This window comes from Dicentrarchus labrax, unplaced genomic scaffold, assembly GCF_905237075.1.
Source record: "Dicentrarchus labrax unplaced genomic scaffold, dlabrax2021, whole genome shotgun sequence".
NCBI classification, from domain to species: domain Eukaryota; kingdom Metazoa; phylum Chordata; class Actinopteri; family Moronidae; genus Dicentrarchus; species Dicentrarchus labrax.
Genome location: NW_026136719.1, coordinates 33,843,966 through 33,864,416, shown reverse-complemented (window position 1 = coordinate 33,864,416; position 20,451 = coordinate 33,843,966). Strand labels below are relative to the sequence as shown.

Sequence of the window (20,451 nt, the reverse complement as noted above, 5' to 3'; positions counted from 1 at the left end):
GCACGCTGCCCCTCCTCTATCCTAAAAAGGCTCTGGCAGCAAGATTGGGCTCATTTTTCCAGTTTCTCCTGAAAATGCATTTCTCTTGCTAATTTTACACAGGCACTGACCCACTTGGTGCTTACAACTCTCCCTGCTGGCAGCACTTGTAGGGGAGGCTTGGACACACACACACACACACACACATTCATTTACATCACTAGTACTGGGACAGGGGCAGTAGGGCTCTTCGTCCTTACTGGCTGACTGAATAAACTGCCTGTGCTGTGCAGTGTCTGTTGCGGTTGTACAACTAATCAAAGTGGTGTGATTATTGTGGAACTATGTATATTACAATGCAGCAGGAAGTGTTGTTTACAATAAAACCTATGATCATACTTCCATCAGATGGTGCAATAGGAAAGAAACTGCAGTTCTCTTATTACTGGAACACTGTATAACTTACAGTATGAACACAAACAAATATAACAAATAACACATTCCTAAAATGCAGCAGTGTTTATTGTTTGTCTTAAAATACACAGCAGTACAAGAACTCTGCCTCAGTCAAATACAGTGTAAATTGGGGTTTAAATAAAAATTTGTGCTGGGCAACGATTACATTTTTTAATCGCGATTAATCGTGTGATTTTATTGCATTCAGTTACGCAAAATTCAATAATGAATTCAAAGTAGTGCATTGCGCATTTTTCTTTTAAAAGTACTGCTATATGAACGAAAGTGCAATAACATTTGGTTTGCACTTATACACAACTTTACACTTTAAACAAATAAGGTGCTTTTTAACAGCAGTATTCCATTTACACAGTAGCAGTTAACATAATTCTTGTGCTAAGTGTGCTGACTTTAATTGAAACGTTCCACTGCTGTGCAACATGAATAAAATGTTCCGCGCATGTTTCAGCAAAATGTCTCTGTTTTCATTACAGAGCATGTGAATGCACCTCCCACTGTTGCGATCCTATCTTGCACAATACTAATCAGCCTGCGGTTTGAAGCTATCCACTTCGCTATTGCATTTGTTAGCTTGTCTTGCTTTTGTTTATCTATACTTCTCCCACACGCTGCATCCAACGTAGTCTGCCGAAGCCTCCCTCCACTCCCCTCCTGTGACCCATAGTTTATCTGGATGTGTATTCAGAGCCAGTGAGCAACGGACTTTCAAAATAATAATAATAGTAAAAAGAAAACTGTGTTAATGCGGGATAAAATAATTGACGGCGTTAATTAATTAATGCGTTAATACGATTATAACGCGTTAACTTGCCCAGCCCTAATGAAAATATAAAAAATATTTATCGATAGAATAAGTCAATGTTAAAGAGCAAGGCATGTCAAGTTTCTGAAAAATGTCACAAGTTATTATTTGATAATCACTGATAAATGAAACAGTTTTTAGTTTTTTTACATTTCTGACCCACTTAAAAAAAAACATTAACGCTAAAGAAAAATGCCCTTTTAACTCTTTAAGATTGCATTGTACCCCTATTTAACAATGAATGTCAAAGTTAATTCCAAAAACTAAACGTCATATACATTTTCTACTTTTATCGGTTAAGAGTTAAGATTCATTTGTTAGCCTTAGCGTGCAACCAAACGGGGCTCAGCAGCCTCCCAGTGAACACAACCTCCAAGAGACAGACGGAGGACAGTTCGATGACAGCAGTACCGAGGTGATTTATATGATTGTTGCTAAAAAGAAGCTAAAAACTTACTTTATTCCCTGTTGTCAAACTGTCCTCTGTCGGCATCAGATGCTGCATTCAGTCCCGGTTTGACCGTGCTCTTCACTGGGAGCCCCCAGTCTGCCAGACTCAGTTAGCTAATGAGTCTGCTACAGCTGCTGGACTGGGGAGGTAATCTGTGGAAGCAAACAGCTCTCTGATTTCTGTTTCATGTGGACTTTAATCGACTCATTGATGCAGCCTTTACATTACACATGGCAAAGGCTCATCACAAACAGAAACTAATCACACATCAATGACACAGCATCTGGAGCAATTTGGTTTGGTTCAGTATTTTGCTGAAGGACACTTTGACATGCAGCGGGAGGAGCCGGGGCTCAAACCACCAACCTTTTGTTTAGCAGACAACCCGCTCTACCTCCTGAGCCACAAGTTGTGTTATGTCTGTATTGTAATTCTTTCTTGAACACTAGCCACAGTCTTGATAATCAGATAGAGGTTTTTACAGGACAGTTTGTGTGTTTGGAGGGTTGCAATGTTCAAGGTAAGACGGAGTTCTGCTATGGATTTAATTGCACTCAGTGCTTTGTATTGCTGTGTTGTTGTGCCCTTTATGGATGATCATTAGAGCTGAGGGAAATGTAACATCAGTGACGTAAACATGAGACCAACAGTACAGCGTGCTAAACTGTGCTCCAGTGTGTGATGAAGCCCAGGAACACTGCACTCTGAAATTCATTAGACTTGTGTTATTTTCTTGGCTGCTGCTCAGTCACATGTGTGCTCTGGTCCTTTATGACATTTTAAAACATAGGTGGCTGTGCTTCCTTTTTTTTTCCTGTGCCCCCTACAGCATGCTCTGTGACGTCACAAACACAACATCACCACAGGAACGCTGTTGCTTTGGAGCCCTCCCCCCACCCATGCTTTCCCAAAGCCTCAGTTGTACAGTACATTGTTTGCAGATCCAGTCTGGTTGCTTACATAAGGCCTGGCAGCAGCAACACTGACTCCAGTGCTGCTTTCGTCATTTACTGATACAAGACAATTCCCACCCTGCTCCTCTTACACTCACTCATCAGACTCGGGATGTTTATTAACTAGGAACACGTTATTATAGCATTTATAACCCCCTGAATCACATGACCCCAATATTAGCTATAGAAGCTGCTGAAATCATACACTACTAGTAGATGCTGCACATTTCCTTTTCAGACATTAACCATAATCATAACATCAAAGATTGTTCCATATTTTAACATAGCTAAGGTAGCTAGCCAACTACATTTTCACCTATGTGCATTTTTAACAATTTTCCCCCCATGAAGCTTTGCTGACCCCTAGTGAATCAGAATCAGAAATACTTTAATAATCCCATGGGGAAATTACTTATTGGGGGATTGATTGGGAATATCTGTATTGCTTTACATATTGAAATGTCTAAACATTAAGTTTATTAGGCAAGACCAAAAGTTCTAAGTTGATTTATGGATGTTTGTCTGTAGATTGGGATTGACCCTGAGAGAAGGGGTGTGAATGGTGATGCAGACTTCATCCCTCATGTTAAAAATTACTTTGAAATGGTAAATGGACCTGTACTTGTATAGCGCCTTTCTAGTCTTCCGACCACTCAAAGCGCTTTTACACTACGCCACATTCACACAGCGATGTTAAAGTCCATCGAACAGAAACTAACACATTCACAAACATTCACACACCAATGCACAGCATCAGGAGCAATTCGGGGTTCAGTATCTTGCTCAAGGACACTTCGACCTGTGTGCAGGAGGAGCCGGGGATCGAACCAACAACCTTCCGATTAGGGGACGACCCGCTCTGCACAGCCGCGTGGAATCTAATGCTGTCTGTCAACATCAAGACCCTGCTTCTGAAGTCTTTGGGGATATGCACTTCATTTATATTAATCCTAGTTCCTTATATGACGTCTAATGTCCCAGTCGGCTCTCTGCCATACAGCACCAGTCAGGATGACTCAAGTCTGCTTTCTATTCTGGGTTCATCTCCAGGTTCTGCCACTTCGTAGCTCACTGTTGAACACTGTGCTATCGGGGAGCTGCTAATTGGACCACTTTTAGCTGGGCTGCGTCTGTGCTGGAGCACCCGTCATCGCTGTCTGCTCTATATTTAACCTGCAGCTAGTTTACTGAACTCCTAAAGGAAAATCCTGTAGTTTTGTTATATTTAATGAGAGAGTGAGCTGGACTGCCACCATGGAGTGCTGCATACAACAACTGCAAAATCCTTTTTATTGGTATCTCCTTCCATTCATACAGTGTTGTAATTTGTTGTTTTTAGTAATGATATCCATTGGATTACACAATAAAAGTAATCTAATCTGAATACTTTTGGATTACTTCAAAATCAAACATTGAAAATATTGCACTTTATACTGAAAAACAGGACACAGCCACAACAATATGAGTTCCACAAATATTATTTTCTCTTTAAACATAAAAACAAAAGTAATGCACATAAAATTCATTTAGCCTATTCAGCATGTACAGTTGGTCAAATTCAATAACCTTAAAAAGACACTACCAGCTCAAAAGTTTTAGTTTTTTAATCAAAGGCCACAATAAAATTGCCATATTTCAAAGACGTAATCACGTTACCCATTACAGTGTAGCTATACTTTAATCACACGTCTTCAAATGTAATCTGATTATATAATCTTTGGCATGGTGGCATGCTACTTTCAGGGTAAACTTCATGAATAATTTATGAAAGCCCATTTCCGCCTGTGTGACGGAAAAAAGAATCTGCAAGTCATTATAATGAGAAACAATCAATATTTTGACTTAGTATCTCAAAATTATGACTTTGTTATACTAAGTCATTATTGCTCATTATAATGACTTGCAGAATCTTTTTTTCCATCACACAGGCGGAAACGGGCTTCCATAAGCTATTCATGAAACCATGTCAATGTAATAAAATCTTTTCAAGGATGTATAGTTGCTTTGTTGTTGAACATTGACTTGTGGTTGTTGAGTTTAGTCAAAATGTAGTGTATCTTCAATCACAGGTTCCTGACCTAGGGGTCCCGAACCTCGACAGACAGACAGACAGACAGACACATATACACATATATATATACACACACACACACAGCTATTATACAACCCCCTCAGTCAGATCATCACAAAGAGTGGTTACGGGTACCAATTCCGAAGTAAAGAAACAATTAGCCACCTGCTCTACATGGATGACATCAAGCTGTACGCCAGGAATGAGCGAGAAATAGACTCACTGATCCACACCACCAGGATCTACAGCAACGACATAGGGATGTCATTCGGATTGGACAAGTGTGGCCTGATGGTCTCAAAGAGAGGCAAGATGATCAGAACTGAAGGGGTTGACCTACCAGAGGGCAACATAGGTGATATCCAAGACAGCTACAAGTACCTTGGTATCCCACAGGCTAATGGAAACCATGAGGAAGCCGCAAGGAAGTCAACCACAACCAGATACCTCCAGAGAGTAAGGCAGGTCCTGAAAAGTCAGCTGAATGGCAGGAACAAGATCCAAGCCATCAACATGTACGCACTACCTGTCATCAGATACCCTGCTGGGATCATAAGCTGGCCAAAGGAGAAGATAGAAGCCACAGATATCAAGACAAGAAAGCTCCTCACCATGCACGGAGGGTTTCACCCCAAATCCAGCACCCTAAAACTGTATGCTAGGCGGAAAGAGGGAGGCCGAGGACTAGTGAGTGTCATTGTGAGACTCCAATTAGCTTTTTTGAGGTCATTAACTCAAGGGTTCAAGGGTTTTTCCACAAGCACTATGAGGTTTTTTTGGTTGTTCTCAATAAAGACATGACATTTTCTTGCCACTGTACACAGTTTGCCTATATCTCAGCATTTCATTCATTTCTTGTGAATAAAACTAAATTCAGTTATAATTTTTAGATGATTTTTTAAGATATAAACAGCAAAACAGCACGGTGAATACCTGAACACAAGCTGTATTCTCAGAGCCTCATCCTGCATTAGAAAAGTAAAATAACCTCATAGAACAATAAGAAGAAAACACAGAATTTTGCAAAAAAGATACAATATAGACATAGATATACTTTATAATAATCAATTTCAGTATATCAGTTCAATATTCATTCAAATCACTTGTTTTACACAAACCTGTAACTCCTGCTGTAATAACTCCTGTAGTTATTGTGTTCACTGATTGGGTTCATTAGTTGTTCTCTACTGTTATTGTTATACATGGAATATAAAATATGTCTCTATCCAATCTTAGTGTAGTGCTGATAATTAGAAAAATGCAAAAGCTTTTGGAAAAAAATATTATGCACATGACCCCATGACAGGACATGGAAGTGGGTTCATCTGAACGTAGATTGCCACACAATTACAACAGCTCCTGAAGTTTCCTTCCTAACTGGCCAGCTGCCCTAAATCTTTCAGTATTAGTCCACTATTTGTGCACACAGATTTTTAATCCTCTTAAAATCTGCCAGGGAATGTCCCATTCCTCTGTTTGACACACATTTTAAAACCATGCAAGCTCAGTAGCATTACTGCTGTTCAGGCACAAGCATTGGTTGTGGATTTAAAAAAAAAAAAAAACACATAAATGCACATCGCTCACACCCATTACCATGTGAATTTCAGGATTCAGGTTCAGTTTTCCTCTAACCATAACATTAATTTGGCCACTGCACACGCTGAAATACATTTAACATTTTCCAGGACAACATAGATTACTTCCAGGATATTTGGTCATTTGAATCAATTTACAGGTGTTTCACTGACTGGAAAACCAGTGTGTTCATGTCTACCATTTGCTGTGTGTAATGGAGACATTCTTAATATTCATCCCTGTACGCATGGGTGGAAGTAAGTACATGTACTCTTCTTACCGTACATTCAGGAAATTTGAATTTGAATTCGGGAAATTTGTTCCATTACAGTTGCTCAAGGTGCTCTAAAGAGTTTTATGGAATAGAATTAATAATAAGAATGTTACAAATATGCATTATATTACAATATCTAACAATATATATAGAAAAAATAGAAACATAATGGTCTGAAGAATAGGTATACTACAGTATATGACAGAAGTGTAGTGAATAAATAGTAATAATAAAAAAGTATTTTGTAGCTCCAGATGCTGTGCATTGGTGTCTGAATGTGTATGAATAATTTTATGCTTGTGATCGCACACATGGTGTGAAAGGGTGAATGTGACATGTAGTGTGAAGTGCTTTGAGTTGCTGGAAGACTAGAAAGGAACAGTCCATTTACCTTTTATGTGTACTTTGTTATGTCAGGGATTGTACTCTGCTATATTTCAAGTCACACCCGTTAAAGATAAAGAAGAAAGATCATATGAAAAACTGTGTGAGAGGGCTGCCTTTACAGTTCATGAACAGTACGGCAACAGACAAACCGAACACTGGCTCTAGATAAGGCCTTTTTTGATAACATTTATCATAAGTTTTGTGGCCACCGTAGTTTCTCCTATACACAGCCAGTTCTCATTCGCAGCCATGTTCAGTTGGCTGCAATCTGCAACTTCAAATCCTGGTCTTTTAAATGATTTACTGGAATAATACATGTCAGTATAAGTATTTAAAGTAACTTGAACACATATATTCTTTTATATGACACATGGATGTAAACTGCAACTTGACCGTTTGGCACAGGAATACAGTAGCAGGTGGTAATTCTACTTTTGTTTTTATAAAAGCTGTTTTACTTTTTTCAGTAAAAGCCCTTTTACTGTCAACTATTCTAATAGTCTCGGGCACCCGGTTAGCTCAGTCGGTAGAGCTGGCGACCCATATACGGAGTTGCTGCAGCGGCCCGGTTTCGAATCTGACCTGCAGCCCTTTGCTGCGTGTCATCCCCTCTCTCTCCACCCTCCTTTCCTGTCTCTCTACAGCTGTCTATCAGTAAAGCCAACAAAAGGCCCCAAAAAAAACCTAAAAAAAAAAAATATTCTAGTAGTCTTTCCATCCTCACATGTACATCTCTGCACCCACTCATCCTGCTGGTACATTAACTAAATTAATGATTTGTCATCTGTCATATGACACATTTCAATCAGTAATATGGGGCTGTGTGTGAGCAAGTCATAAAAAAGGGTTAGGGTTATTGTGCCTCCCTCTATTCTTTTCTTTGTAAAATGTTAACTTGGCACATTTGTAAAAGAGGGCTTGTCATTGTGTTCTTTCTGAGTGTAAAAGAATGTGAATATAGCAAGTGACAGTATAATAAATTAATTCAGTCGATCTAGCCTTGACAGGGATTGCATAGTCATTTGGATCAGTCCACAATGAAAATTCAATACATCACTGTTTTCCCACAGTAATCACTGTAGGACAAGAGTTCAAAATGATGTTCAAACTGAAACTGCAACTGTAGTAACAAAAGTAAAAGAACATGGATATACTGTATGCCAATTAGTCATTCGTTGGGGGAAATTCCACTTCAGTTCACAAAGAGCATGTTCTTTTTCATCATACAGCTCAGCTTAACTTAATTTGAACCAGTCTGAATGGCAGAGACACAGATTGTGAGGATGATGTCATCTAGAGACAAATCCTGGACATACTTGACGGTGAATAATGGGCCAACTGCCGGGACATGCTCATGGCTTTACATGGAGATATGGCTATATTTATGTTCAAATATAACTGATTTGGATGGAGTCAAACAAAACCTAAATGAGCACACAGAAGCACTCACCAACGCAACAGAAATGCATCAACTTTTTACTTTTGTTACTACAGTTGCATTTACTCTTCAACTCCTCCCTCAGAGTGTTAGACCGAGTCATTACCATTAAACTGGTCCATTAATTATTAATACTCTGGCTTATTCTATCACTAATACTGCAGTCCTGTAAGGATCTCAATATTTACAGTACTCTACTATAATTCATTACAATTCTGTTCTATTTCTATATATTGTCATATATTGTATTATAATGTACATACTTAGACTCTTATTATATTTGTCTATTTTCTATTTCATTTGATACGTATATACGTATATACTATTTTCTCTATAGTGTTAGATATTGTAATATAATTATTATGTCTATTCTTTATTGTTGTGTTAGCACCTTGCGCAAACTATAACAAACAAATTTCCCCCCAGGGAACAATAAAGTAAAGTACAAATATCAAGGAAAACAGTACAGTTGTAACTAGCGTTTGATCAATATGGGTTTTTCAATGGCCAATACTGAGACTGATATTTAGAGAGAAGGGCGACAGATGGCCAATATATAATGCTGATATTAAATCAAAGAGCAGGGTACAGTATGTCAGAAGCTACATCTTAGATTAGATCTGCTGTCATTGAGGAGAAAAGTGTTAACATTTAGAAAGATGATGGTGACTGACACAAAGGGGCTCACTACCATCATTCCACAACAGCCACACTGACGAGGCTGCCTGCAGACATTTTTTCTTTATTGGCCTCCTGAGCAAATGCACTGGGCTATCTGTAATTAAAACTATAAAACGCTATAAAATACAAATCAAATACATTAGAAACGCAGGTTTCGCGGCCATCACAGTGTCTCCTACATGCTTGGAAGATGAGATGCTTCACTGTTAGATTCCACCAAATTCTACACATTGATGTCTTTGAAGTTCAGGTTGTTTATTATTATTATTATCTTAATATTATTATTAAGATTTCTTAATATTTTGAGTGTTTATGAGTGTAGCTGGTCTCGCCACTACTGTGAGTTCTGTCAGCACACAATCCAACAACACAAGTTAATAATCAAGACCACTTTATTCCTTTGTCAGCCGCTGTAATGGCAGTTTTTAAGAACCTATACAACCCTTTGACCTGGTCATTGTAAAACCATACACAACTGTTAAAGAGGCTATTATATGCATATAACCTTTAGCCCTGTTTCTAACTACACTCTATGTCCAAGTAAACAGCGGGATGTTGAGACTTCACTAAGAAGCCAAGGACATGATCATCTCACCACACTATCTGTCTGTTTACTGTCCCACAACTCAGGAATGTGTAACTGTGTTACAGTGACGCTCCAACAGGGATAAAACCATACTGCTTCTGCCAATCGGGGCTCTTTCGGACTTTCACATACAAGAGTGTGTGACGGTTGCGCTGAGACCATTCATGGAAGACTTGAATAAAACCTTACAGAAAGACAAGATCATACTTTGTATGCTTTATTAAACAAATTGCCACCACAGCCGCACACACTATTAACACCAAATTTTGCCTGCTTCAAAAGTCAATGAAGGTTTGCTCCAGTCCTTTCTGTTGTGTGTGTCGGCCAACCCATGTCCAGCACACTACTGCCTTAAGAGAGGTGAGTGTGATTACTCAATGAGTACAAGCTGAGATAATCAACTCACCTGGCGCTGTTCTCACAAGCCTTCCCCACACCTCTCTCCTGCAGCTGATTGTAAACCACACCCACCTCCACATACCCCCAGCACCTGACTTAGGCCGGGAAGCCGTCCGGCCTAACCTAGTCCCTAGTCCCTAGTCAGTTCTGCGAAGTTGGGAATGAACTGCCGGTAACAACCTGTCAGCCCCAAGAAGGCCGTTTTTTCCTCAGACTCTGGAGACATGGGAATCTGCCAGTAGCCCTTGGTTAAATCCAGTGTTGTAAAAAAACGAGCAGTGTCCAACCGATCCAGGAGCTCATCAACCCGGGGCATCGGGTAAGCATCAAACTTTGACACATCATTCACCTTGCAATAGTCCCACAGAACCAAATAGACCCATCCTTCTTAATCTCCAGAACGGGTAACCGATAGGGTCGTTAACGCACTGTCACACACTGGTGAGTCTCAATGTGGTGCTGTATGATATTTGTGCGTCCTGGAAAATAGCAACGTCTGCTCTCTGGGATGGTGTGAGAGGCAGGATTTGTGGAATTTGCCCCTCCCTTGTCAGAGCGCACAACCTCATAGTCAACATCACCCACTCGCTGTGTGACCACAAAGGATCCTTGCCACTTAGTGAGTAATTTGGAGCTGGAAGAAGAGACTAATACAAGCACTTTATCTCCTGGTGCAAATTGTCTAAGTCTAGTTCCTCTGTTGTACAGGTGCTGTTGACGCTCCTGGGCTCTGAGCAAATTCCCCTGTGACAACTGTCCAAATGTGTGGAGTTTTGCTCTCAGGTCCAGGACATACTGGCTCGGACCTTCTGCCCAGCTTTCTATTACTAGGTCCAAACAAGGTCCTGTGCAAACAACAGAGGATCTAGCCACCTATCCCAATTGCGGGCGTCATCGTGCACAAATTTACGGATCATGGACTTCAAGGTTTTGTTCAGATGCTCGACAAGGCCGTCGGTCTGAAGGTGGTCCGAATTGGCCTGATGCCCAATAATCCATACAGTTCCCGAAGTGTGCGTGACATGAAAGAGGTACCCTGGTCTGTCAGGATTTCTTTTGGGATCCCAACTTGGGAGGTGACCTGAAACAGTGCCTGTGCCAAACTCTTTGCAGAGATTTTGCACTGAGGCACTGCTTCCGGATATCAAGTTGCATAATCCACCAGGACTAGTATAAAACGATATCCATGTGCACTCCGGTGAAATGGCCCGATGAGGCACACCAGCGACGTACATCTCCCTGAATGCCGGGCCTATAGAATCGCTGTATGTCCCTCCTGGACCGGGGGAGGGTGTTGATGGGCCAGCAACCCGGATCACTTGGCCGACCCCCATAAGTAGGCACTCCCTGTGGAAGTGTCCAGCCTGCCCACACCTCCAACACTCCTGCAGATGATTGTAAACCACATCCACCTCCACAATGATGAATAAAATCAATAATTCCTCATCAGTCATGCTGGGCAGGCTGCCGCCCCAGTATGATGGAAGGGGAAACACTGTGACCATTATAAAGCTGCCACATTGAGTTTTCTGTGATGAAATTGATGAGTAAACTGTTAATATTATAAACCGGAGAAATTACCAGAATGTGGAAAACCCAGGTTGTCACAAAGTGTAACTGGTAAATGGACTGTACTTATATGCGCATTTCTAGTCTTTCACTCAATGCACTGTACACCACATGCCACACTCACCCCATTCTTACACTGATGGCAGTGGCTGCCATGCAAGGGGCCAACTGCTTACCAGAACAGAACCATTCATACACACTCGTACACCAATGCACACCGAGCAATTTGGGGTTTAGTGTTTGCTCAAGGACACTTCGAACCGCCAACCTTCCGATTAGTGGACGACCCGCTCTACTTCTGAGCCACAGCCGCCCACGACTGAACTGTGTACAGCAAAACAATGTAGACACATCGTTCAACAAATGTTAACAAAGCAACCACTTACACATCTCATGAGCTTCAGGCTAATGTTATGTTGTTTTTCTACCTCCTCCTGTCCCTGTTTCTGAAGTGTATTTTGAGTCCCTAAATTATCCTCTCTGCTATCTCTGTGCAGCTACTCAGTGAAAAGATCAGTGGGGCAGAGGGGACCAAGCTGGATGATGACTTCATGGAGATGGAGAGGGTGAGTTGAGTCCAGTTGTCTGCTCAGTGGTAAATATGGTCTCATGATGGATGCATATTGTTACACTTGGTAGTAGTACAGGCAGGAGACAATGAGTCAGCTGATTAACTGCCTGTCAGGCAGGGGAATGTTGGTGATGGTCATCGATTTCCCATACCCTCTGAATTCTGCTGTCACCAAAGAGGGAAAGATCACAGTTACTTTTGGTGTTTGGTTTACAATGATATGCTCTCTTCCCGAGAGTGAAATGAGACATCAATCTCATGTCTGTGTGAAGTGGGGCTGCCTCTTAAACATCAACAACATATTTGAATCATCAGTTGAGAAGCCCCTGAGTCAAAGCTCATTTTGTCAGTTTGTCATTGTACACAGACAAAGTCAGGATAATGGCAGGCTGTACACTTTATATTGTATTAAAATCACCTGACTGCAAAATGAACTGATGCTAATAGAGAGGGCTGATGGAAACAGAGCGCAGCTTACAATATACACCAATCAGCCATAATATTATGGGCACCTGGGAACCCTGGTGGTCAGAATATTCTGCAGCCCCATACCAACAAACTGCTCTGCACTGTGTGTTCTGACACCTTTCTATCAGAACCAGCATTAACTGTTTCTGCAGTTTGAGCTCCAGTAGCTCGTCTGTTGGATCGGACCACACGGGCCAGCCTTCACTCCCCACGTGCATCAGTGAGCCTTCACTGTTTTTCCTTCCATGGAGCACTTTTGATAGGTATTGACCACTGCAGACCCGGAACACTCCACAAGAGCTGCAGGTTTGGAGATGCTATAACCCAGTCGTCAAAGTCAAAGTAGCTCATATCCTCAAGCTGCCCATTTTTCCTGCTTCTAACACATCAACTTTAAGAACAAAATGTTCACTTGCTGCCTGATATATCCCACCCACTGACAGGAGCCATGATAACCAGATAATCAGTGTTATTCACTTCACCTGTTAGTGCTGACAATGTTATGGCTGATCGGTGTATAGGTTTTCTGCTGAGTGCTAGCAAAGTCAGATTTATGATGCACTAGGATTTCATGAGTAAGCTATGAACACTTTTTATTTTTCTGACTGTGTGGAAATACAGGGTGTTTGCTGGGTTAAAATGTCTTAAACAGGCTTTTGACAAGTCTTAAAATGTCTTAAACAGGCTTTTGACAAGTCTTAAAAATTGATTGGATTATGTACAAAGTAACATTTTCAGTCTAGCTTTTATGTGGCTTTTTTGGGGGGAATAAATGTATCGATCATGCTGTCCAGTGTGGATGTGAAATAGGAAATTGTATTATTCATATTGGTGACAAAAAATTACATTTAATCTGTTGAAACCTCCAGAAACCCAAAAATATGATGTTGTCACATCGCAGATGATTATGAAAGGCGCTAGAACCAAACTAGTAAAATTTAGAGACTTGACTTAAATGCAACCAAAATAATAATATTAATTATTATCAGCAGTGGATGTATTGATTTATTTTTATTGATTTATTAGTACAACTATTCCACCATTTCACTATTTACCATTTATTCCAGTGGCACACTCCAGCCTCTATATTGAAGTTAAACAGTGTTGATCGCACTGTTTTTTATCAGTCGTAATTATCTTCATTCACATTTTGTTCAAAATATTGTGATATTTAACCACGAGCCCACCTTGGACAACTGAATCATTAACTGACTGAATGTTTCAAATATCCATTAGGACAGAAAATATATTCACACATTAATTGCAATATCTCTCTTTTTTTCTACCTTGTCTTGTTCCTATCAGAAAATTGAGGTGACCAACAAGTCAGTGTTTGACCTCTTGTCCAAAACAACAGAATACCTCCAGCCTAACCCAGGTAAAAAGAAAAGAGCATATGTTATTTTGTTAAATATTTAGCTGTTCTGAATCCAGTTTGTGTTGTATTCATTGTTGTCCTCTGTAGCTTCTCGAGCCAAACTGAACATGCTGAATACAGTGTCTAAGATCCGAGGGCAGGTGAAGACCACTGGCTACCCTCAGACCGAAGGCCTGCTGGGAGACTGCATGCTGCGCTACGGCCTCGAACTGGGAGAGGACTCTGTCTTTGGTACCAAATCTCATATTCATATTCCAGAAAATAGTGGAGTTGCCGCGACATCATGGCAGCTTACATATTGGCCCTCAGTATTTAGAAATAAAGTGAATTTGTATGTTTCACTCTGCTTGCATTTCCAAAACAGCACAGTTAAAAGCACAAAATGAGGTCCATGCCAATACGCTCAAATGGAACCTCAATGAGTGGTAATGGACGCAAAGGCACTCTTGGGATGGCCGGTTGGTTAACCAACTGACATACGGGACAAGATGCACACCCCCTACACAAGTAACGTTAGCAATAACAAAGAATATAGTAGTAGCATAGATTAAATTCTTGCTGTGATTTGTGCAGTTTAAAAATTCCTGTGTGATCTTGTGAGTCCAGCTACCTCTGGAAGTTAGTTCTGTCCATTCACAAAACCACATAAACATAATGTCAGAAACAATCAGCCAAAAAAATATACCCCTTCTTCCCCTTGCACACCCTGGATGACACATGGGTAAAATAGAATAAATATATATGAAAAAAGTAAATTTACCAAAAAGAGTTAAAGATGTCAAAAAAACAAAAACTGCCACAGGAAAACAATACAGACCATATATTGGTAATGGTATGAACTGTATATAGTCACAGACAAAGTCAAAGTTACTTTAACTTTCTCCAGGGCCCTAGACAGGGTATCAGTTGTATTTCCCTTCAAACCTCTGATTCGAGCTATAGAAAGTTTCAGAGAGATGATATTTACTAATGATAATTCATTGGGAGATCCGGAGTTCATCCACCTTAATACGTTAATGTAGTTTGTTTTAATTTGCTGTTGATTCAAGCTCAAAATCTACACGAATCCAGCGATCGGTTAGTGAGTTCTGCCATCTAGTTGTGCCACCGCTGTTACTGCGGTGGCATATCATAGAACTGTGTGCCTCTGCCTGCACAGTGACAGCAGCGTGGGTAGCTGGACTGACGATGTTGGGCAGTGGCCTCCAAATACTGATTAAGGTAGCGTATATGGATGGAGATCTCAGCTTTACTCAAATTTGACATATTAGTGAAACATTTGTTATGACAGTAGCCAGAAATAGAGAAAAAACTGATCATTTGACCATCCACCACACTTCAAATGATGTACTGTGTAAAACTATTCCACTAGCTAGCTACTGTAGCATAATCAATCAAGAGTTATATTAGTAAAGAATATCTAACACATTCATTTTGTTGAAGTTTGCCAGCATTGTTGGAGCAGCTGATTCTGCACAGCTTCTTCCTTATTTCCTAGACATCGTTCTAAAAGTAACGTTACAGAAAAGTAAACAATGTACACTTCTTAATACAGCTTGCATTCAAACGCGTGCATACTGTAGGGAGACGCCACCGCAGTAATAGCCACTTGTTTACTTCCTCTACTTTCCTGTATTCGTCAGTACAACGGAATCACATCACACTCCGCTGCTTTAACAGAAAACTTGTTTTTATTAACTCCAATGTCTTAGTTTTTCACTTGCTGTTAAGCTACTGTCAATGGAACTCAAGTGTTCTGCTCAGATGTTTTGTATTAAAAGCCTTTTAGCGACTCAGCGGTGACTCAGTGGCTCCAGGATCAATGCTTTGGTGATCAGTTTAATGTGAGCTTCACTCAGAGACAGCTGATAGAGGAGCCAATTGATGGCTTTGGATGGAAAATACATCATGTTGGTATGCTTATACATTTTCTTAGTTTTGAATCATGTCAATCCCCCTATGTAATGAAGGTTCTGAAATATTTTAACAAGTGAATATTTTAAGCCTAAGTGATTAAAGGGGCAGATGAGATATTTATAGATGAAATATTATTGGATTTAAAAATGTAGTATTTGAAACCAACACTCACAGACACACAGCATGCTTCATGGTGCACGTCATTAAATGATTTGCGTGTAACAGTGTGGTTTGTCTGTCTGTCCTGCAGGCCATGCTCTGGTGGATATGGGTGAGGCCATGAGGCAGATGGCAGATGTGAAGGACTCCCTGGACATAAACGTCAAACAAAACTTTATTGACCCCCTGCAGAACCTACAGGACAAGGACCTCAAAGAGATCACGGTACATTACAGCAGCATATACCCATAACTAAACCTACACATATGGTTTTTATGCCTCTGCACTTGCGATAGCCGTGTCTCCGTCCGTCTTATTCTGGTGAATGTGATATCTCAGGAACACGTTGAGGGAATTTATTCAGATTCGGCTCAAACATCCTCTTGGACTCTAGGATGAACTGATTTAATTTTAGAGGTCAAAGGTTAAAGTTCAAGGTTTTGTGTTACCTCATAGCTCAAGAACGCTGCAGGGAATTTCTTCAAACTTGGCACCAACGTCCACTTTGCCAAGGTCATGGTGACACGTTTATGACCATAACTCAATAACTGATGTGGTAATCATGACACAATTTCACACAGATGTTTAATGAGACACAACAAAGAAGTGATGACAATTTTGTCTCCAAAAGGTCAAAAGTCAACTTCACTGAATTCCAGTTCAGTTCAGTCATTTATTGTCCCAGATGGTAAACTTATCTTGCAGTACAGTACAGTGCCAGTATATTGGGTCGCACCAGTAGTTATCCTGTGAGTGAGTTTCACCTACAGCTCACAGAGAGGATTCACATCTAAAAATGCCAAACGAAAACCAAAGCTCCACATTTAGTATAGCTATACTCCATAAGGGGTGCCCGGTTAGCTCAGTGGGTAGCCCATGTCCCATGTACCGAGTCTTTGCTGCAGTGGCCCAGGGTTCGAATCTGACCTGTGACCCTTTGCTGCATGTCATCCCCTCTCTCTACCCCCCTTTCCTGTCTGTCTTCAGCTGTTACTATAATAAAGGCAATAAAAGCCCCCCCAAAATGTTATACTCCATAAGAATCAATCTGTAATAATGTTTAGTATATGTGTAATGTATAATTAGTGGAATCATACATATGTATCATCAATGTAGTGAAAACTTCCATTTAACCCCAAAATACACTTACCTTTTATTAAATCTCTTCCAACCACATACATAATTAGTCTGAAAAGACATGGATGTAAACTGCAATGTGACTGTTTGGCTGAGGAACTGCAGGGTGGTAATTCTAGTTGAATTTATGATTGGTAGGGTCAGACACACCGTGTGTAGTAGTAGTATGAGAGACTATTGATTTTGTTCCATAGTTCAAAACCTCGCCCTCAAGTTCTAATAATGCTGGCAGCATGTGCAACAGATGGGGAAACGTGATGACACAAGATTTGTAAAGCACATTATCTGCTATTATGTCAGTGTAAACGTGCATCATCTTGAATGTTACCATCGTTTTATCTACAATCATCATCAGTGCAGTATGTTTTAGGTTGCTGCCTCACCTGTATTTCACTTAATTGCTCTTGGTTTCCTTCTACCACTGGTATCAAGGACATGAACTGCTCACTGAGCCAGCCAGAAAATATGTAAATGTTATATCTAAATAAAATCATACATTTATAGCTGCTAGGGGCAGTCAATCTCTTACTGAAGCCAGTCCAGAGAAGAGAGAAAACAGCTTTTCCATGGAGAAAAGCCTTCAGTGTCGTTCTTTGCGCTTCTTTCAATGAAGGAATACTCTCCAGCTCTGATAGAACCATTATTGTGGGTCACACCTAGTGCCCACCCTGCAGCTACCAGTACTGTACTGTACTGTACTGTACCTGCCACAAGCACATAGCTTAAAGCCTGGCAAGATGGATTCTCGTGTGAACTTGTGAGTCCAGCTGCCTCTGGAAGTTAGTTCACTCCATTCACAAAACCACATAAACATAATGCCAGTGTCAGGATAAAATACCATTATTCTTTTTCGGTGACAAACACCAATAATATGAATTTGGATTTTGTGTGATGAAAATGCATACAATGCTATGTAATCAATTTTTTGCACAGAGGTCAGAATTTCCCTTGAGTTTGTATTGTTACTATTATTATTATGTCAATCTGTAAGTTTATACCAATACATACAGGTCATACAGTACAGTGTTTTTGCATAAGACAAGTCTTCAGACTTGTGTTGTGAAAAAAAGATACATTATATTGACATGTTCCTGTGTGTTTGCAGCACCACCTGAAGAAGCTGGAGGGCCGTCGATTAGACTTTGACTATAAGAAGAAGCGTCAGGGGAAGATCCCAGACGAGGAGATCAGGCAGGCTGTGGAAAAGTTCGAGGAGAGCAAAGAGCTGGCCGAGAGGAGCATGTTCAACTTCCTGGAGAATGATGTAAGAGAGGATAGAACTTCTACAATAACAAATGCACCATAGGGAGTATTGAGTAAGCTTCTGGTGAAGGGCCTGCTGAAGCCGAGTGTACCGAATAGTAGCCAACGAGTTTGTGCACTTGATCTTGCTTCGTGTCTGTGGTGCCTCCGCTTTGCTGCCTCACTTGGGTGGCAGGCTACCATTAGCAAGTTAGTTTGCAGATTGCAGATCTGTTGTCTGTTTTATATAAAGTCGTCAGTGATGTCTGTTGTCTGATTGTCCATTGGTAAATGGACCTGTACTTGTATAGCACCTTTCTAGTCTTCCGACCACTCAAAGCGCTTTTACACTATGTGCCACATTCACCCTTTCACACACATTCACTCAGTGATGGCAAAGCCCATCAAACAGAAACTACAATTCATACACACTCACACACCAGTTCAGTATCTTGCTCAGGGATACTTCAACATGTGGCACCAGGAGCCGGGGATCGGACCCACAACCTTCCGATTAAGGAACGACCCGCTCTGCCTCTGAGCCACAGCCGCCCCATGGTCCATGCTTTGCTCACTGGGGTCTTCCATTTTTGTAGTAAACAACATAACATTACTAGCTTAGCTTACTGACAGGTCAAAGGGGCATGCCATCGGTCAAGCTGATAGTGGAGCACCCTCTGCTGGATCAGAAGGTGAACTACTTTTCAAAAAGGTCATAACACTTCAAAAATGAACCACATTCCAATTAATTTTCTAATAAAGAGTGTCAGCCCTGTGAGGAACTGTTGACTGTGGACAGGTCAATGTCAGCTGGGATCTGCGGCAGCCCCCTGCGACCCTGCAAAGGATCAGCAGTTACAGATAATGAAAGTGTAGGAAGCTTCATAAGTAGTCCTACTCTGGGGCATTAGTGTCTTTAGTTCTATAGTATACTGTGAAACACTTCATACATTTCAGGCCCTGATTACCTCATACCCAACATACCATGTTCATCAAGTTTATCTGCTGCAACTATGGCAAGAAAGATGTAATTGTGTAATTTGTATACTATAAAAGATCATTTGAAGGCACATTATATTTTTTCTACAGTTGTTCCTCCAGATTTCTGCACTTCAGTTCAATTCAAATGGCTTTATTGGCATGACGTAACACTGTACATAACAAATGTATTATCTGAGGTAGATATGTAGAAAATGTAAAGTTTTAAAGTTTTATACCAACACATGACCAGACAGGCATAGATATAGTTTTACACTGTACTGACATTCAGTATATACAAAGTCAAATCATTACTATTAATGGTGTTTTTTTTTATTGAATTTCTGCTCATCATAATCATTACAGTGTTTTTTAAATGAGTTATGTCACTTTGCTGGAGGGTAATTAATTAGTGTGTGTGTGTGTGTGTGTGTGTGTGTGTGTGTGTGTGTGTGTGTGTGTGTGTGTGTGTGTGTGTGTGTGTGTGTGTGTGTGTGTGTTTGTGTTTGTGTTTGTGTGTGTATTTGTGTGTTGCATGCATTGGGTTGTGGCCAATAGGTGGAGCAGGTGAGCCAGCTGTCGGCACTGATTGAGGCGGCAGTAGAGTACCACCGACAGTCGTGTGAAATTCTGGAGGAGCTCAGCAAAAAGCTCCAGAAGACGTAAGCAGTGTGCTGGCTTCACTTTGCTGCCAGTATTTACTTCACAGTGTTCATCCTCCGTGAGGGAATCACAGCCTCATTCTGGTTCTGCCGTTCAAAAAGTCATTTCACATAGAAAGCAGGTCTTTGAGCCGTACGTTACGAAATTAAAGTGTCTGTGTACTTGAATGTGGTACAGCTTCATGGCATGTGACCTGCATGGCATTTTGGAGGAATATTGGAGGCACACTGACATCCACACTAGGTTTAGTGATTTTAACATACTTTACATTCCTTTGCTCTTTTCTCTTCTTA

General features: G+C 40.7%; 1 protein-coding gene across 2 annotated transcripts in view; it reads left to right on the top strand.

The window, feature by feature from the left end:
• The window catches only part of sh3gl3a (SH3-domain GRB2-like 3a), a 50,574-nt gene that overhangs the window by 23,128 nt on the left and 6,995 nt on the right, over positions 1-20,451 (top strand). For both annotated transcript variants that reach the window (XM_051380037.1, XM_051380036.1), the window contains exons 2-7: positions 12,143-12,211; positions 13,990-14,062; positions 14,150-14,293; positions 16,230-16,363; positions 18,381-18,539; positions 20,054-20,157. In XM_051380037.1, coding sequence (XP_051235997.1) covers positions 12,143-12,211; positions 13,990-14,062; positions 14,150-14,293; positions 16,230-16,363; positions 18,381-18,539; positions 20,054-20,157 — 683 coding nt within the window. The remainder of the gene's footprint in view (positions 1-12,142; positions 12,212-13,989; positions 14,063-14,149; positions 14,294-16,229; positions 16,364-18,380; positions 18,540-20,053; positions 20,158-20,451) is intronic.